Genomic DNA, 20,627 nt, shown 5'->3' on the forward strand with positions numbered 1-20,627 from the left:
GCACCTAGGCTCCTCCTCCATGCACAGACTCCTACCTCACCTACTCATAGAAACTCAAAGTCACTCAGTTTTGCCTTGAAGAATGGTTCAAACTGGACTAAGGAGATGGATCGGTGGGTAAGAGCAATTGCTGTGTAGCACTTGAGCTTAAATCCCTTTGAATGCATGTAAATAGCCAGATATGGCTATATGCCTGCCACCTAGTGCTGGTGGGGAGGGGGCAGAGATAGAAAAGTACTGGGGCTTGCTAATCATCAGCCTAGCTCCAGGTGAACAAAGAGATCCTGTCTCTGTAGACCAGGCTGGCCTTGAACTCACAGAGATCCATCTGCGTCTGCCTATTGGGATTAAAGGTGTACACTACCACGCCCTGCCTGTTAAATGAAAGATAATCATTGTTCTGTGCACAGACTCAGAGAAGCTAAGTAAGGAGCGCTGGGGGTGGGGGGTGGGGCACAGGAATGGATCTCCCTGTGACTTGGGGGCAGGTGGGGATGGGAACAGGGGTGATCAGGCTGGCGTGGGAGGGGTGAAGTGAGAGAATACTGAGAGAGATGACTGGAATTGGGGGTCACTTGGGGGCAATGTAGAAACCTACTGCAGTGGAAACTCCCCGGAATCTACGAGAGTGACCCTAGCAAAGTCTCCCGGTAATGAGGGATACAGAGCCTGAACTGGCCATCTTCTTTAGCCATGAATCGCTTGTAGCAGTGGGACAGGGAAATCTACCCAACCACAAAACCTTTGACCTACAATCTGTCCTGCTTACAAGATGTTTTGGGGTAATGGTGGCAGAGAAGTTGTGGGAGTGGCCAAGCAATGTCTGGTCCAACTTGGAAGCCCGTGCCACGAGAGGGAGCCCACACCTGACACTGCCTAGACGACCAGGAACCAGAGGCAGGACACCCAGAGACTCAGGATAGAACCAAACATGACAAATAAATAAATAGTCAATAATATGATTCCTAATGACATTCTTGTACACTCACAGATCAGTGCCTAGCCCAATTGTCATCAGAGGGATGTATCCAACAACTGATGGGAGCAGACACAGACCCACAGAGGAGGATGAGGAAGGATTGTAGGAGCCAGAGGGGTAGAGGACACCAGGAGAACATGGCCCACAGAAACAACTAAGCAGGGTCCTTAGGGACTCACGGAGACTGAAGCAACAGACACAGACCCTGTATGTGACTGAGATAGGTCCTCTGAATATGTTATGATTGCTCGTTTGATGTCCTTGTGGGACTCCCAACAGCAGGAGTGTCTCTGAATCGTTTGCCTGTGTGCCTGGTCTTGTTAGGCCATGTTGGGTGGTTATCCCTGGGAGGCCTGTTCTTTGTTGTTGGTTTGGTTTTTTGTTTTTTAAAGAAATCAGAGGAGGAATGGATGTGGAGGAGAGAGGAGGTGGACGGAGGGACCGGGGAGGGGAAACTGCTGACAGGATGTAATCTATGAGAGAATAAAAGAAAAAAGTAACTGGAGAGAGAGGGGGGGTGGAGAGATCCTGTCTCAAGGGAGTAAGGCAGAAAGTGGTAGAGTGGGATACCTGATGTCCTTCTCCAGGACATGCTGTGTGGGTGCATGTACCTGAAACACACATGGGCTTGTGTACACACACACACACACACCAAACACTAATAGCCAAACATGACTGAGAACTAGACCCATAAAACCGCTGAAGTGAGGCAGGCACCCTCATAGAATTGCAGTCTGCTCCGCAGGTCAAAGATGTGTGTGGGAAAGGAACAGCTGGCTTACGGGGAGAAATCAGGGTGGAAAAGGTGTGTGCTGCTTTGCCAGAAAACTGAGCGAGGAGAGCCAGCAGTGGGTTCTAGGAGCAGAACTAGAGGTGTCTGACCCCTTCATGGACTTACAAGGTGTTTCTGCCTCTGTTGTCCTATAAGCCAGTGCCATTTCCCCACAGTTTGCTTCTAGAAGCAAATATTGACACCCTCCATGGCTACATGCCAACAGTCTCTTTGTAGACACATATGGAAATACGACACATTCCAGACTAGGGATGGTGGTTAATTTGCAGTTTGTTACAAGCCTGTAGCTGTGCCAGTTGGGTAAGCAGCCCCTGAGACATGTCCACGGAGGAACGAGACTGGTTGTACCAGTCCCACAGGATGGATGAGCTCCTAGTTCCCACCCACACGGCAGCAGCCAGTGCAGACACATAGACACACAGGCGACTTGGGCACAGGTAGACGTGGTCTAGTCTGTCAGGTGCCTGGTAAGACCCACATCATCCAACTGCACAGATCTAGCTATAGATGAGAAAATAACCAATCTTTTCTTCAAATGAGAACAGATCTCCTTTGTTTCTGCTTAAAATGCCAGATGTAAAGAGAGAAAGAGGGAATAGGTCTGAGCCTCTTGACTATGCCTGTTGGTGCTCATCAGTCTGTGGTAACTTGCAGGCTATGGCTAGGACCGTTTTTTGGGTTTTTTGTTTTGTTTTGTTTTTGCTGTTGTTGTTTGTCATTTGTTTTTTTTTTTTTTTTTTTTTTTGAGATAGGGTTAGGGAGTTGTTTTTTTGTTGTTGTTGGGTTTTTTTGGGGGGTTGGTTTTGTTTTGGTATTTCAAGACAGGGTTTCTCTGTGTAGCCTTGGCTGTCCTGGACTTGCTTTGTAGACCAGGCTGGCCTCGAACTCACAGCGATCCGCCTGCCTCTGCCTCCCGAGTGCTGGGATTAAAGGTGTGGCCCAGGTTAGGGGGTTTTTAATCCTACATCATGACTAGGAAAGTTCAAGCTCAACCCCAGCAGTCTTGAGCTGATTCCATTCTGTTCCTACAAGGTTCCTCTGACCAATTGCCACCCAATGTTTCCCCTCAAAGATAGGGTGGAGGGGACACTGATTCTAGGCCCAAATCTCCCCAGTGTAGCCAGTCATTGCCTTGCAGATTTCCACACAGTACAAGAAGACTGAGTGTCAGGTCCACCTAGCCCAACTTGAAGCCTAATTTCATTGAAGCCACTGCAGAAAACAGCTGAACCTTGTAAGTTAAGGCTGTGTCAGGTCTTGGGAAATCTGGCTACTATTTCTGACAACTTTCCTAAACATTTCTTCTCAAGATGAGCCTACAGAATGCTGTCACAAATGCACGAAACACGGATACAGGGCACACACATATCTCACCACCACATACGCTGTACCAGATGCGCATCCCACCCACCGTACCACGCATGTACACACACACTCCAAAGTCAGTGGTCCATCCACATCCTGAACTAGGTCCTAGGTTTGACATGCACGTTCCTGGATCTTGAAATAGCACAGGCATCATGCCCACATTGCAGCCCACGAGCCTACTTTAGGTTGACAGCCACAGGCTGCTGCAGCTAGCCTTGCAGAGATCTTAGTCCTGGTGGTGAGGAAATTCTTGGAATTCTCGCTACATCTGGACTTCCCTCAGCCACAGGCACACTCACAGAGAGCAAGCTATGGCGCCTGGCTGTAACCTCTGGGGTCGAATGCGACCGGACAAGGTCACCACCTAGTCACCACTCTGGATTGCGGTAGGAGAGACCATGCGCGTTTAGGCCACGCTGGCCCTTGGGGCCTTTAAGGGGGCGGGGCTGTGAAGGGATACTCTGCTCCTGCCCCGCCCCCCAGGCCCAGCCTCCTTACTGCGGGCTGCATGCTGGACGCCCTGGGCTGTGAGCTAAGAGGAAGAGCCTTGCCCCGCACTTCCCAGCGGCGCGTGGGGAGCAGCTGCCTCTGTCCTGCGTCTCGGTCCCAGGCGCGCAGCCCTCGATTGGGTGCGCAGACTGATCCTCGCCGCCCTCCCCGCGTCCTCGGCCTCCCAGGCTCAGGCCCTGGGGCCCCTGTGTCTCAGCGGATGTCCTGAGTCGCTAGCCGCCAGCTTTGCGCGCCCGGGGGCCCGCGGCTGCTCCGGGGAGTCAGGGAGCCCTCGCCGGGTATGCGCCGTCAGCATGGGCTCGTGGCTCGGCGAGGTACAGTGGTTCGCCCTAGTGTCGCTCTTCGTCGCGGCCCTGGGCACCGTGGGCCTGTACTTGGCGCAGTGGGCGCTGGTCAGGGCGCGACCCCCGCCCCGGCGGCGGGCGGAGCCGGACGAGGGACGGCGCCAGGAGTCGGACACACTCCTGTCCTGGATACTGACACTGGATAGCTGGGGGAACCAGTGGCAGGCGGCCTGGGTGACCGCCCTAAACTACGAGGCCGAAAGGAGAGGGGTGAGTTCCTAGGAGGGCGTGGTGTTTGAGGGTAAGAAGGGCATTAGAAAATGACCTGTCCATTGGAGTCTGCCACAGTCCCTGACCCGCCTTAAGTCTTTGGAGTTAGGACCAGCGAGCATACAGCACCCGCGGTTTGGGAGTTAACAGACCAAACATCTTCGATTCCCTGGGGTAGGCTGTCTGTGGGAGAACCACCCAGCCAGTCCCTAGTGGATTCTGGGTGGACACTTACTGATTTTGAGCCCCATAAATGGAAAACCGTGGTCCAAATATGCTTCCATTTTGAATCTGTTGTCCTCTCTGCCTAGAGCTTCTAAATTCTGAAAGGCTTGCATTTCGGAGCACATAGAATAGTGACCATTTGTTGAGATCTCACTGTTTGCCAGATGTGGCCCAGGGAACTGTAAGTGCTTATGTCACTCCCAAATCAACATGGCATCCTCGCCATCACCGTCATACTACTGGGGAAACTGAGGCCTGGAAGGTTAAAGTTACGTAGCCTTTGGTGTCACAGCCATGATGTCAACCCAAATGTGCTGACCTCACACCTCGGGCTTATTACCTAGCTCTGTGTTTCACACCCCTGTGGTTGTTTCTTTCATTGTTAATTGCTTGCTGACTTATTTTACTTTTAAGAGATGTTAGTGTAAGGACAAGTTCCTGGCGTCTACAATTTGGAGGCATTCCACAGGGGAATTAGGGGGTCAGAGCTGTCCCTCAACTTAAGGTACAAAGGCATCTGTACCTGCTTCGCTGCCCAGTGGAGAAGCCTTACACTGACAGCTTTGGGCACAGTGAATACCACAATGTTCAGTCACTGCCGTGGTTGAACCTATCCACTTTCAGAATATTCCACAGTGGGCCCTGAGCCTAGTCAAGTGACCATGGAGCTAAAAACCAAACAACAACAACAACAAAAAAAAAAAAAAAAAAAAAAAAAGGAGAAAAGCTGTAAGTATAAATTAGCACAAATCCAACAATACAAGAGACTTTATCCTGGACTCTCAGAAAAATATTTTTGGATGCAAAGGCTACAAGCTCAGTTGACATCTGTCCTGATACCTAGAATAGGTGCCCAGTCAGCAGAGCTGGACCTCTACCCTGGGTCAACACTGAAGCTGTGTCCTCATATGTAGGAGTAAATATGATCCTACCGTGAAGCTGCTGTCACCGACCTACATTTAATTTCGTGTCAGAAGCTCCAGCAAGGAGAACTCAGAGTTGCCTGAGCTGAAGCTGGTCTTGTTCTTTCTCTCTGGGGTGCTAGCGGGTGGACATGGGTGGCCTAGAGTTAGTGTTACTCCCTTCTGTGACTTTTGCATGGTTTATTTCCTGTCTTTTCTTGGTTGACTTCCTAGGGCATGGTCACTCTAGAGCTGCTCCCAGGGTTTCTTGAGCTTGGAGGGTTGACCAGAAAGAAAAGGAAGCCCTCCTTAGCACTGGCCTTGGTTGGGCAAGTGAATTCCTATGGAATTAGTGGCAGGTGAAATCCTCTCACCTGTCACCCTGGCCTCTGGGTGGGGTCGGCTCTCTGGGTCTGGAAAGACACTGGTTTGTTTGCATGGTCCTGTTGGCTCTCTACTCTTAGCCAAATTTGGCCATTTATCCCAAGTGAGCTCCTGCCTGAAAGTCCCAGCACTATATAAATGTTGGGTTCAAGCTCAGAAACCGGTGGCTCCTGCAGGCGCTTTGTACGCACTTTTGCACAGAAGTTGGTTTTTGTTTTACTTGATCGGCTGATGCCTGATACCTGGGACGCTGCTCGATTATATGCAAATGGAGGGTTTTGCCTGAAAATAAGAACTCAGTAACTTACCTTTCTACCCGTGTCTTGGGCTTTGACTGTTGTTACAGATGCTGGCATTTATACTAGTGAGGGCCCAATCCCAGAGGCCACACCTGCTGGAGTTTCTCCCTGCCCGCCCCCAACTTCTAATGCTACTAATCCCTGATTATGCTGACATTCCCACAGTTTACAGGTCCCCTGCCCCCACTCTGTCCTGAAATCTCTTTGACCCAGCCATGCAGGCAACTAATACTTAGGAGTCAACCAATAATTGGCCTGTCATTGGTGGAGTGGTATGCAGAGACTGGTAATGTTTGATCATATCCAACATCTTCCATGAAAAAGGAAATTTTCTACTAATGAAAATAGTAACCTGTCCTATTCTAGGTTTTACCCTAGGTGTGTGTGTGTGTGTGTGTGTGTGTGTGTGTGTGTACTGTGTGTGCAATTGCATACATACTTTTGTATGTGTACATGGAGAGACCAGAAGACAACCTCAAGGACAGTATTCACTTTGTATTTTGACCCAGGGTCTCTGATTGGCTTGGTGTTCACCGATTTGGTTAGGCTGGTTGGCCTGACAGCCCCAGGAATCCCCATGTCTCTGCCTTTACAGCCTCCACAGTGCTGGGGTTACAAGCATGCCTCTTGTTCACACCTAATTTAGTCCTCTGGGTTCTGGGAATCAAACTCAGATCCTCAGGCTCACACAGCAAGCATTCCGCTCACTGAGCTATCTTCTGGGCCCCACGGTCGTTTTAAAATGCATAGAAATTCTAAACTTTTTGCTCATGCCCTTTTCTCTCTAGAGGTGAGGAGCTGAGAGATCATGGTCGGCCTAGAGCCTGGTCTGGCTTATTTGTGGCACTCTCTCAGCTACAGTCATACCCCGTGGGGAGCAATTTCATCCCTGAGCCTCAAGTGTTTCTTTAGAATGAGGCCCAGTGAGGAAGTCCTGAGTGATGTCGCTTTGTCCATGTGATCCAAGGACTACGCGGTGCTCATGGTGGCTTCTTTGGGCTCTTATAAGTGTGGCTGTGTGAGCTCCAGTTCAGACTCCAGTCATTGCTCTAGAAGCAGTTTGTACGGCTGTTGGGTGTGTAAGAGGGGAAGCCATCAGTAACCAGGCAACTGGTCAACAAGCAGGAACTGTGGAAATCATTGGAAATACCCATGCATGCTTCTAGGGCCATGTTCACAGGAAGGTCTTGGGCTAGCTGAAGGGTAGAAAACAGGAGATACTTTCCTCCCCTTGGGTGAGAAGCCACTGTACACACCTCTCACTAAGCCATCTGTCAGCCAGAGATCTGCTGTATCTAGCAATGCGTATACTTAATGGTTTCAACATCAAGTCTAATTTCTCCACCAAGTTGACTTTGCCCATTAGTGGAGCCACATTTCTGTAACAGAGAGCCAAGGAGCCCAGAAAGTATTGCGTTATCTGAAAGTAGCTGCTTGGGGTCACCTGCAGTTACCCCAACACTTTGGTTCATAGTAATATCAGTTATAGTAGTGATGCCCACACTCCTATACCACCCAGGATTACTCGGGGTTGCTGTTTCCACAGCCCTGGCTTGGGATGCCAGCAGGCTGGTAACAGGTAGCCTCGTCTGTGGCTGCAGGGCCTCCCTTCCACCCCATACAGATCTCAGAGCCCCTGCTCTGCTGCTGGTGTGATGGGCTTCTCCATTGTTTCTTCCCTGCCCTCAACAGGCCGTAGCCCTAGATGAAAAAAAGATCCTCAAATCTGTTTATGTCTGTAATCCTTCAATTCAGGATTCCTTCAAGGAATGCACAAGTGAGTGAGACTGTTGGGTAGTTTACATTCTTTGGAGGATGGACTTGTTCTGAACAGCATTGGATTCTCTGAGATTCTGCAACTTGCAGGCAAATGGTAGCCAGTAACTGCAGTCTTCCTGTCACCTGATTGCTTTCAGTTTATGCATACAAGAACCAATGGCAGAAACTGTGCACAGGAAAACTGGTAGTGAGACTCTGACACCCACTTCAAGTAAAGGTCCTGGGTCAGTTTGTACCCTGCCCCCGCCCCCCACTGAGAAGTAAAATGGGCTCGGGGCAACTCTGAACTCTGTCATGGCCCCCACATCACAGCCTCCTTTTTGTAGCTCACACACTCAGGCCTATTCCCAGTACGAGCATCTTCCTGCAAGGCATCCCAGAGTTCCTTGTGGTACAGATCTCCTCCTCCTTTAACGTCTTGAAATATCACAAACTCCTGACTCCTTCCGTCCTGTAAGGATGCAGCCGCATGCACACACCCAGCAGACTGCCTGTGTTCGCTTCTTGGTCCCTTGTGCCTCCATCTGCTCTCTGGGCTGTGAGCTGAGGCAGAGCTCGGTCTCTCCACACAGAGGTGGACTTCATGGCCAGCTCAGATGTGGCTGGGAGCAACCCCTGTGCGTGAGTTGGGTAAATGACAGACAGGCCTGGTAGAAGGAGAAGACGATTGCCGTGGATAAGACAAAGCTATCTCCCAACACACTTTTGGTGGCTGAGGAGGGAAGAGAGTTCTTTAACCATGCAGGAGATCCATGTGAGCCCCTGCTGGAGTTTGATTCCCAACTCTGTGCTCTCTAGCTGTGTGGTCTTGGGCAAATCTGATCTCTCTATATTGCTGCAGAAGGGAATGCTATAGAGAGGTTGTGAGCCTGTATAAGGCCGTGAGCAGTGCCTGGCATATCCTGAGTAAGTAAGGTGGCCTGCTCTTTTGTGAGCTTTCCATTGAAAACTGTTTGACTTTTGATTTTGCAGAAAAGTTGGAAAGATAATAGTTTCTATGTGTTCCTCACCCAGCCTCCTATAACTATCACTCAATTATTAGAACGGATTCACTGTTGGTACAGGGTTGCTGTAACTTATACCTGGAGGAATTCAGGTACATAAGGAGCTCACCCAGGCATAGTCTAACTACAGCCAAACACTCATTAAAATTAACATCGACCAGAACAAGAAGCTAACCTGAACACAGTGTAGCCACAAACTAAAAGCACCGTGAAATTAACATTGTAACAATACAAGACATTAACATTATCACCATCCCTTTAATAAGAAAACAAAGCATCTCTCCACCTCAGCAGCTTCCTCTGTACATCGTCTTACTGCCCATGGGTTTCCCAGGACCCTTAGTTGGCATTTCTTAAGTTTTCCACAGACTATAATGGTTTCTCATTTTGTCTTGTTCTTTATGACACCTTGATAGTATGGAGTGTTGCTGATTGTCATTTTGCCAAATGTCTGCTTTTCCCTGCTGTCGGGTTCAGACTGTACACACAGAAACAGTACCCAACACAGACTGTTCACTATCAAGGAGCTTATCAGTGTAACTCGCTCCTGGGAATGTGTGTCCTGGCCCTTTTGGAGAGATGGCTTTGCGCCTTACATCTTCACCTTTGGCTGTGGTTACCTTGTCATGGGAGACGCATCCTTGGATGTTTCTGTTTGATTTAGTGTCCCTCCGTGTGGCTGACCTGTAACAGTTACCAATGTACAATCTCCTTAATGGTGATTTGCTGTTTCCTTCTTTATCAACTGGAACTCTGCTGAATCACTACTCCATGTATATTTAGCTGGATGTATACATCATTGTGGATTTATGGTTTGTTTGTTCTTTAAATTATTCTGTGGGTCCTGACCCTGTACCATTACTATTACTTTGCTGCCTAAATTGCTAGGGTGAAAGCTTGCTAGCTCAGGGCAGAGAAAGCACCCGGCTGACCTTCCTCACAGTCAACGTCCCAAAAGGAAAAGGCAGTTCTCCTTCTGCATTAAAAAGAAAGAAAGAAAGAAGGAAAGAAAGAAGAAAAAAAATCCTTCAAACTGAATGTCTCTCCTTTCTACTTCCTGTACATCTCTATCCATCCTCCTGACTTCCTCTTACTTTCTATGGCTTCCCCCCCACCCCATGTTCACTCCCTGTCAACTGTTTGCTTGCTGTGCCTCTTGACCTATGGTTAACTTTACTTAATCCTGTTTACAATAAGGAGAAAGCTCTTTGATTAAAGGTGTGTGCTACAGCTGAGACACACCACAACTAGAAACAGGTTCTTCCAGTAAATAACACAAGCTTGGGGCTCACAGTGTGATCAAATGCCCTGCAACATGCTGCTGTGTTCTTGTCAGCCCACATGTGTGTTTCTTGTTTTACCTGTGTGTGTGTCTGTGTGCGCACGTGTGTGTGTGTGTGTGTGTGTGTGTGTGTGTGTGTGTGTGTGTGTGTGTGTGTCTGCCAGTCCAACCTCCCCTACTGGGATTTTAAGCAAGCGTCACTTCATCTGACTGTTTGGGTTCTAGGGATGCTGAGCTTACAGGGCAAGCACACCCTCAGCCCTCTTCCTCACTTTTAGTTTTCTTTCTTGATCTGCTATTTGATGAATTTGAGTCCACACAGTGCTAACCCTGTAGAAACACATGTGCTAGAACACAGGCTCTGTGAATGGTCAAACTGGTTTTCTGGATGTTCTTGTTTGTTTGTTTGCTTGTTTGTTTTGCTTTTTCAAGACAGGGTTTCTCTGTGTAGCCTTGACTTGACTGTCCTGCACTCGCTTTGTAGACCAGGCTGGATGTTCTTAATACCCTTCTTCCTACTCCCTTTGAGTGGTTATGTCATTCACATGTTTAGGCTTCCTTGTGAGTGTTTGTTTCTCTCTAGTTTTTTTTTTTTCCACATCTTGGTTTAAAGATGCTTTTAGCTGAACCCGATGACTTGAGTTTAATCACTAGAACCCACCTTGTAGAAGAGAATTAACCCTTTCAAGCTTTCTTGTGACCTCCACGTGCATGCTGAGGCATGTGCATGCCATCTTCTACACTAAAAACATATAAGAAATACATAAAATACTTTTAAAAAGTCAAGCTGGTGAGAAGGCTCAGTGGGTGAGGATGTTTATTGCCAAACATGGGCCCCTGCAACCCACATGGAGGAAAGGGAGACTCCAGTTTGTCCTCTGACTCCTATAAGTGTTCTAGATTTTAAAATTAAACCCCCACTTCCAGTACCATGGGATGTTACTTTTGTCACATGCCACATCCCTATTTGAAATTCTTGGGCCAGAAGTGTTCTTTGTTTGTTTTGGTTTGGTTTGTTTTTTTCTGAGACAGGGTTTTTCTGTGTAGCCCTGGCTGTCCTGCACTCACTCTGTAGACCAGGCTGGCCTCGAGCTCACAGAGATCCTCCTGAGTGCCGGGATTACAGATGTGCGCCACAACGCACAGCCCAGAAGTGTTCTTGATGTCTGATTATGAAATATTTGTTTATGTGTAATTAGATATCCCAGGGATGGGACCTGAGCCTAATCATGCCCTTCTCTTTCGTTTCATGTGCAACTTAAGGAGTGTGCATGATGCCTGGGCCAGCACACACTGAAGGTAGCTTAACACAGATTTTAAACAGTCCTGTGTTTGAAACAAAGCTTCATGGCATGTATGGAGTTTTACACTTGTGACCCTATGGCTGAGCTTCCACCTGTAGTCAGGCTGTTCTAGATTTTTCCTTTCATTGCCCAGAGCCACTGTTTTAATCACAGAGGCTCTGTAGTATGGGTCAGGGTCTGAAGGTTACCTACCTGTCTTCTTAATTTTCTATTTGTTTGGTGTGTGTTTGTGTGTGTTCGTAAGGATGGGTGAATGTGTGTGTTTGGTGTGTGTTTGTGTGTGTTCGTAAGGACGAGTGAATGTGTGTGTTTCTGGCAGTTCTTACACGAGGATTCTCACGTGTGTGCAGTCTTTAGTCTGGTGGTTGTGGACCGGTGCTGCCAGCCTTGGGCAGAACATCGGGAGTGCAAGAGTTGATGGAAAGCTGTGGGCTCGCCCTACTCCTGAGCCCCAGGAGCAGGTGGATTGGAAGAGAAAGGCAGTCTTTCCATCCTTGCTTTTAGAAATGATTTTTTAGGGCCAGGCATGGTGGCGCACGCCTTTAATCCCAGCACTTGGGAGGCAGAGACAGGTGGATCACTGTGAGTTCGAGGCCAGCCTGGTCTACAAATCAAGTCCAGGATAGGTAAGGCTACACAGAGAAACCCTGTCTCAAAAAAAAAAAAAAAAGAAAAGAAAAGAAAAAAAAAGAAATGATTTAAAAAAATATTATGTCCATTGGTGTTCTGCCTGCTTGTATATGTGTGAGGGTATCAGATCCCCTGGAACTGGGATTACAGACAGTTGTGAACTGTCATGTGGGTGCTGAGAATTGAACTCCGGTCCTTTGAAAGCGCAGCCAGTACTCTTAACCACTGAGCCATCTCTCCAGCTCTCTCTCTTCTGTCTTATTTTAACTTACAATTTGTATCTTTTGTAAGAGAATCCCTTGGCATTAAAGATCTTTCCAAGGTTTTTCCCAGAAGGCAGCACAGGAAGGAGCATCCACCCTACTTGTCTTGCTGTGGCTCCAGGACAATCTGTGAACAGGTGGAGTGAAGGCAGCCCTGTGTTTCTAGGCTTCTCTGGGGGCACTCTGTGTTCTGCTGGGCTCACCTTAGCATTCGGGCATTCTGCTGATGGCACCTACCCGGCACTGGCCTCTGTGCCACAAGGTCAGCTCATAGTACAGCAGATTCATAGAGTCCTTAGCCAGCTGCTCCCCCCAAGGCAACCTTCAGCTCCAGACTCTGCCAGTACAGCCTGGAGACGGTGACATCATTCCTCCTGCGATGTAGATTTTACCGCCTCTCATGACTGAGGAATGAAGTAGGTGCTGTTAGCATGGGGTGAGGTTCTGAATCCTAAGTCAAAATGAACTGTGCATTTTACGCTTCATTTGGATCTCTGGAAACTCTTAAAAGGTCAGGAGAGGATTATGTCACTGCGCTAGGCCTGCCAGAACTCCTCTGGTCCCATCGCAAGCTTCTGTCTTCCATCTTTGCTCATACCCATATAGGTAACTAGCGTCCTGCCGTGGAGTCCTGACTTACAGCAACTTCTTGCTACCCAGTCAGAATTTAGACGGGAAAGGCTATCTAGCAGGAAAAGCTAAAGGTTTCAATCTAAGGGCATCTTAGTATGCAAGCTGGCCATTTCCAGAGAGCTTATTTAAGAGGACAGTCCTTGGCTTGCTGTCCAAGCCCATATTTACTTTCATAAAGCATCAGTCTTACTGCCTTATAGTCACATTGACTTAATATATCTGCCATTTGAACATTTAAAAAAAATCAAAACAAAACACAAATGAACAACAGAAATAAAAAACAGTAACAACAAAACAAAAATACCAAATCAGGGTCTCATGTAGTCCAGGCTGGCACCGAACTAACTCTGTAGCCAAGTGTAGCCTTGAACTTTTCATCTTTCTGCGTCTGCTTCTCACATGCTAGGATTTCAGAGATGTGGCACCATGCTGATAGAATCCAGAGCCTTGTGTATGCTAGGCAAGAACTTGGCCAGCTGAGCTGTATCCCTAGCCCTGACTTGGACATTTTTGACTTGAAAGACACTCCCCACCTCTGCTGCCCCCAGACAGAGGAGGTTGACTCGGCGGGTACACCACTTGCCACACGAGCATATGAACCTGAGTTTGAATCCCAGCGCCCATGTGAAGGTAGCATGCATCTTTCTAATCTTAGAGCTCATATGGCGTGATAAGAGATTTGAGGATCTCTGGACGTTCATTGGAAGCTAGCCTGGTGCATGTAGACTGTCTCAAACAAGGGTGAATGGAGGTGGGGACTGACACTTAAGATTTTTCTGTAACCTACACATTCGGACAACAAATGTTTACATATACACATTATAAACACACACACACCAAAACAAACAAACAAACAAACAAACAAACAAAAACAAAGCCAAGAGAGACACAGAGTTTATTGGAGAATGCATGGCTTATTGAACCATGTGGCTGGGGAACCAGGCGCATCTTTGGAGGGCTGTGAGGCAAAGACTGGGGACACAGGCACCAGACAGGTGCCTTTCCAGTCAGTAGTCTTCTGGGTCATTTCACATCCCAGAGAGATGCCAGGCTCTGGGTTTCTGCCCAGCAGTGGAAGAGGAGAAGGGTGATAACACCTCAAGTAGCAGAACTGCCCACAGCCTCACAAAGCAGGAGGAATTCCCTCCATCCAGGGAAGAGCACTTCCTCAGGAAAGCACAGCTGGGAGGGGAGGGGAGCCACAGCCTGCCCTGAGGCTGCATGTCTCCCCTCTTTTGAAACTTAGGGCTCAGCACAGTGCTTTGTTGCTTTATCTTTGAGTCAATTGCTATCTCTGTCACTCCCTCCTTGTGGGGTCCTCCTTGCCAAGTGTTGAGCAATCTCCAGTATTGGCTGGATCTCTCTCTCTCTCTCTCTCTCTCTCTCTCTCTCTCTCTCTCTCTCTCTCTCTCCCTCCCTCCCTCCCTCCCTCCCTCCTTCCCTCCCTCCTTCCCTCCCATTGCTGGGATGTTCTTTTTACAAGTTTTCTCTTTTTAATTTTGTAGCAAGTGTGTACTTAAAAATAAAATAAACAAAACTCAGGCTACATTTATGCATTCCTCTTCACACAGCCTCTCTCTCTTCCAGGGTCCACTGCGTCTCTCTTTCCAGCAAGACCCATGGCGACAGCCCTTGCAGCTGAGAGTCGGGGAGGTCTCCAGTGTGGCCAAGTCAGCCCAAGAGAAGGTGAGCTAGGTATTTGAACTGTGACATCTTTCCCTGTGTGCTGAGTGAATGCCAAGCTGGGGCTGGGCAAGTGCTTTGCTTCAGAATTACTGAAAATAGAACCTTTATTCTGGGAGAAATGGCCAGCCTATCATTGGATAAATGGATTGAAAAAAAAAAAAGTCTGCACAGAAGAGAGTATCATTCAGCATTGAGATAGATAGAAACACCAACACATATGTGTACCATCAGTTGGCCTGGAAAACATGTTACTGTGGGCAGGAGATGTACCTCAATTGGGAGCATGCTTTCCCAGCATGCATGAAGTCCTATGTTCGCTCTCTAGCATATACATTAGGGATGGTGGTGCATATCTGTAATCCTAGTACTCAGAAGGTAGGGGCAGGAAGACCAAAAGTTCAAGGTCATTTTCAGCTACATAGTGAGTTTAAAGCCAAATTGGGCTACATGAGACCCTGTCTCAGAAAACAACAAACGTCATGCCACATGCAGCCCTGTGTTATATGATTCTGTTTATATGGATAAACCAGCTAATAGAACCAGGCCAGAGATGCCAGGACCTGGGTGGGGAAGGGTCTGGTGGGGATGGAGTGGTTGCCTACAGGCAGAGGGTTTGTTGGTGGTAATGGCTGCACAGCTACAAATGTGTTGAAAGCATTTGGGTACAGTCTAAAAGGCTGAATCCTATGGCCTCTCGGTAAAACCGGCGTGTGTATATATGCAAAGTTATTATGTGTGAGGCAGAGTTTCTGAGCCAGTGAGATGTGGTGTAAAATGAGTGCCACTGCTCAGTTTACAAGTGAGATGCACTCATGAGACTGACCAGAAAGTCTTGGGAAATCTCAAGACTGAGTCCCAGAAATATCAAAAAATCAACTTGCTGTATTTACATTACCATCTTGTACTTATTGCCTTTATTGCTAATGGTTATTATTATTATTAATATCACATATTTTATTTTCCTGGCCTCTAAATCTTCCCCAATATTAAGAATGGCTTATTTGCCCAATATTCAGCTTATCTTCCAGACTCAGAAACCCTCCCCACATGGCTAGTGGGACATCCCTGCCACTGTGGTTCCCATGGATATCAGATGAGTGAGACTTACTGTAAGAGGAAAAGGGGCCCTGTCAGGGCCATTCATTACAACCCTTGAGAATGTACTTCTATATACATAAAAAGAATATAGTCATGGGCTAGAGAGATGGCTCAGCAATTGCTTGGTGCTTTGGCAGAGGACCAAAGTCTACTTCTTAGCATCCATACTGAGCAGATCACAACCCTCTGTAACTCTAGCTCCAGGGTATCTGACACCCTCATCTGGCCTCAAAGGGTATCTGTATATACATAAATAAAACAAACCAAAACAATTAAAAAAAAAAAGACTCTCCTCCCTGCCTGCCACTAACAGCTTGTATTTCATATGATCATACACATGTGATCTTGTGTATCTATATAAAATCTAGGAGCCACAAATGAAACAGGCAGTATTTGTTCTTCTGAGTCTGGCTTAATGAGATTCTCTCATTTTTCCCATAAATGGTATAACTTCCTTCTAAATGGCTGAAAGGAATTCCATGTGTATTCAAGCCACACTTTCTTTATGCATTCCTCTGTTGTTAGACATCTAAGGTGGTTTCATAAGTTAGCTATAGTGAATACTGCTGCAGAAACATTCAGTGTGCAAGTGTCTCTATGAAGATAATAGATTTTTCAGGCTGTGACATAGACAATAGTCCCGTCTTCCGTCCCTGCTTACTGCCCACAGTGGTGACCATCCAGAAGCTAGGCAACTTTCTTCTTCTCAGACTTCTGTGTGTTCCTCACCCCCCTGCATATGAAAGACTAGCATTCGCAGATCTATGCCCATTTCACTTTCAAGTTACGTGTACAGGGTATGTTTAGGAGCCCACTCGGAGGAAATCCCAGATATCCACAGATGAGGAGGCGAGTGCTGCCATCCATCCCTCACCCCACCCCACCCCGACCCCTGCACACCCTGGGTCACCTTCACAGCAAGGACTATTTGTATTTGTTAACTTCTGTCAGCTTATATGCACTTTAGTAACAAGATTTTTCTTCATGGAATTTGAGATTCATCTGATCAGTTATAACTTTGTTTCCTTACCTGTCATTGGTCTGGACAAGCCAGGCTTGTGTATCTCCCTTGCTTGGCTGTCATTAGGATCAGGGTCTTGTAGAATCAGACTTACTTATTCCTCTTCCTTGGCTGGATAAATAGCTTACTTTTCCCCCCTCACAAGCATAAATGACAGATGCTGCAGGGGCCTGGTTCTCTCCCAGCTTTCCAGGTGCACACTCGAGTATGCCAGGTTTGGGTGGACTAGGTGGGTCCAAGATACTCTATTTAAAACTGGTCACTGTGAAGCTATGCCATCAGCCCAAGGAAGGTCCCTTCCCTTCAACCGTTGCTAGTACAGAAGTCACATGCCCATGCTACCCCCTTAGTGAGTCCAGAGAGCTCTTTGGAAGATCCCAGAATGGTAAAAGGAACTGAAGTCTGTGGCAGGCGTTGGAATACTGAAGCTGGCACAGCCCATGTAGCGGGCAGGGACCTGAAGTAGATGGGCCTGTGGCCACTTTTTACAGAGTAGAGACTGAGGCATGGAGAGTGGAGATCATAACCTTCCTGGGACCTCCTTGGGAAGTGCCTTCTCCAACAGTCGGCATTGTCTCTGTCAGTGGCAGATAAGGACCGTAACTCTCAGGAGCTGGGCAGCTTGTGCTTGTTATTTTCTGAAACTGCCAAGTCTGAGGGGCAGTGGAATAGTGCCACGGGCTAGCCTGGCAACTGAGGAGGGACAGAGATGCAGGCATTACAGCAGTCTAGTTTTAAAGATCTTCATATCCACCCCCCCCAAAGCAGTATCAGAAAGTGGGTGAGTGCAGCTATTCCACTCCTTGGAATATACCCAGAAGATGCTCCAGCACACAACAAGAACATTTGCTCAACCATGTTCATAGCAGCCTTATTCATAATAGCCAGATCATGGAAACAGCCTAAGTGTTTCTCAGTAGAAGAATAGATAAACTGTGGTACATTTACACTATGGAATACTACTCAGCTATTAAAAACAAGGAATTCCCGAAATTTGTGGACAAATGGATTGAACTAGAAATGATCATAATGAGTGAGTTAAGCCAGAAGCAGAAAGAGTCAAATGGTATATACTCACTTATATCTGGACACTAGCCCAAGGGACATGTCCCATGAATGTCTTCACTCACAAGGAAAGTGGGACAGAGGGGAAGACTTCCTACTGGAACTCTAGGTGAGAGAAGCAAGAGAGAATGGGGAAATGGAAGGATCCAGAGGGTCCTAGAAACCTACAAGAAGAACATTATGATGGGCAGATCTGAGCCCAGGGGTCCTGCTCAAACTATGGCACCAGCCAAGGACAATACAGGCAGTAAACTTCGAACCCCTACCCAGATCTAGCCAATGGACAGCACATTCTCCACAGTTGAGTGGAGAGTGGGGACTGACTTTCACAGGAACTCTGGTGCCCCATATTTGACCATGTCCCCTGGATGGGGAGACCTGGTGGCACTCAGAGGAAGGATAGCAGGCTACCAAGAAGAGACTTGGTACCCTACGAGCATATACAGGGGGAGGAAGTCCCCATCAGTCACAGTCATAGGGGAGGGGAGTAGGGGGAAAATGGGAGGGAGGGAGAAATGGGAGGATACAAGGGATGGGTTAAGAATTGAGATGTAATATGAATAAATTAATAAAATATATTTTAAAAAAGAAAGTGGGTGGGTGAAGTGCATTCCTATTAATCCATCTACAGGGTGAATACACAACCAAAGCCTTTCTATGAATAGTGTTTGTACATCCTACTCAGAGTCATATCACTCACCATAGACAAAAGGGAACAGCAGTCCAAGCTGTGCGAACACACCGATGTGAGCAAAGGCTATTACTCCGCCTCATAAAGGAAGGAAATGCTGAAACATTCTTTAGGTATATGAGGACCTTTGACTAGGCCCAGATATAAAAGATTAGACACTGTAAGAGGTATTAGGTGAGGTTCTAGATATGGTCCAGAGAGTCGAGTACATAGGCAGAAAATAAAATGAGGGGAAGGCATGGAGTTAGTATTTTGTGGGGACATGCCTTCTGTTTGAGAAATGGGAAGTTCCGGAGTTTGGGAGTGGCACAGTGAAAACCAATAGAGAAATCCATAAACGATTTTAAAGGCTTTGTTTCATTCACTCGGCTTTATTTGCAAGCTGTTGTCTTTCCTGTGGCTGAGCTGTGGTTTCGTCCTCACCAGGTCCTTAGTTTGATGGTGGTGGTGACATCCATAGACAGCGATATGCGTATGCAGATGCTCACATCTAAACTCTAAACAGAATTTAGACACAGTTTGCTGCAAGTGGCACATTCTGTCTCAAGTGTAGAAGTTATAGTTACAAAATTAGCAACTCGGGGGCTGGAGAGAGAGCTCACTGACTGCTCTTCCAGAGGCCCTGAGTTCAGTTCCCAGCAACCACATGATGGCTCACAACCATCTATAATGTGATCTGATGCTCTCTTCGGGTATGTAGGTGTACATGCAGGCAGAGTACCGTATACATAATAAAAAATAAATAAATCCTAAAAAAAATTAACAACTCGGAAAACAGAGAGGATGAACTTCCCCGAGACTAGCCCTATTCAGTGCATTTCCAGGTCTATTGCTTTGTTATGTCTCTCTTGGTTATCTGAATTGTCTGATTGCCTCATCAGTGGGGGCATATGACTTGCTGGAGGGAATCTGCATGTTAGGCAAAGGCTGTTTTACCCTGGGCAGGAGAAAGGATCTGAGGACAGGGCTCCATGCTCCCTTGCCTCTTCACACAAGGCTTGGCTTCCTGTCTGGATGTGTAGATAGCCACACTCCGCACCCAGCCATCTTGGGCATAGAGGTGGTATGAGTTAACTCAAGTGGTACACAGGATTGCTTAGCTTGAAGTAGCCACGAACCACCTTTACCTGGCCTTAGCCAAGGCTATGTATCTTGTGCTAAGAAAGGAACAGGTGCTCCCAAGCCCAACGTGTTCCATTTCATAATGTCTTTTCCCAACTGGCTACTTGGCTAGTGAGTTCATACAAAGGGCCCTAAGCTTGGACTTTGCCTGCAGCCTTTCAACACCCATGTGTTTCACAGTTGTCTTTGCAAACACAGTTTCGTCATTAGTCCCTCTCCACAGCCCATAGTGAGCTCTCTCAGGGTTTGGACAGAGAAAAGTACCAAGGGCAGGGGTGATAGTCAGGCTCTGTCTCCCACCCCACCCACCCCACTGAGTCTGGAACAGTCCGATCTGTTTCACACACGGCACTTTGGACATGGAACATGTGTGTTTCGTAGTGAGTATCTTCATACTGAATATCTTCCCATTCAGTTCCGTTCTGAGCCTCATGACTAGAAGGTAGTGAAAATAGGTGGGTTCCAGGCTGAGGCCCTGCCTCTCACCCCACTTTTGATTGGCGGAGGACGAACTGGGGCTTCCCAGGAGCCCTTCATTTCAAGAGCTTATCAGAAGGGTTCTCCGAACCCAGAAAAGTAGTTTGTAACTATTTTCAGTTTATGAATCTGTATGTGCATAGTGTCTATGCAGTAGGCATGCCCCCAGGCCCCTCTGGACATGGCTTCCCCCAGCTCCTCCCTTCCTCACCTGGGTTTGGATGCAGGCTTTAGCACTATGAGTGACTGGTTATTGTTCAGTTGCCCACTGACCTGGACCTCCAGACTCCTAGCTTTCGAGATCGCTTAGTCTTTCTGACCAATGGTACCTGAAAGCTGTGTAGGGACTCCCGGGCACCACCAGTCTCATTAGCCCACAGGAGACACTTGCTTATCACCCACAGCAAGCCCTGAAGAGTGGTGGCATTTTTCCTGTACCAGCTCCACTCAAGGGTCATCCTGTTAGATGACGCTTCCTCCAGGCACAAGCCTGGCCCAGATTTCAGGCACTGGTCATAGCAAGGCCTGCTGTAAAGAGGTGATCCACGGCCTGGGCTC

At 47.6% G+C, this 20,627-nt stretch overlaps 1 protein-coding gene and 1 long non-coding RNA gene across 5 annotated transcripts in view; one reads left to right on the top strand and one right to left on the bottom strand.

The window, feature by feature from the left end:
• LOC311608661 overlaps positions 1-20,627 on the bottom strand; it is a 74,051-nt gene that overhangs the window by 696 nt on the left and 52,728 nt on the right. The gene's annotated exons all lie outside the window — the stretch shown is intronic.
• The window catches only part of C2CD2 (C2 calcium dependent domain containing 2), a 62,496-nt gene continuing 45,317 nt past the window's right edge, over positions 3,449-20,627 (top strand). For 3 of the 4 annotated variants that reach the window (XM_084801202.1, XM_084801203.1, XM_084801204.1), the window contains exons 1-2: positions 3,639-4,204; positions 14,497-14,595. In XM_084801202.1, the coding sequence (XP_084657328.1) occupies positions 3,944-4,204; positions 14,497-14,595 (360 nt within the window). In that variant the 5' untranslated portion in view covers positions 3,639-3,943. Of the gene's footprint in view, positions 3,527-3,638; positions 4,205-14,496; positions 14,596-20,627 lie in introns of those variants that run through there. The other variant, XM_084801205.1, reaches the window with a different exon arrangement.

This window comes from Acomys minous, assembly GCF_964271855.1.
Source record: "Acomys minous genome assembly, chromosome: 11".
Lineage (NCBI taxonomy): Eukaryota > Metazoa > Chordata > Mammalia > Rodentia > Muridae > Acomys > Acomys minous.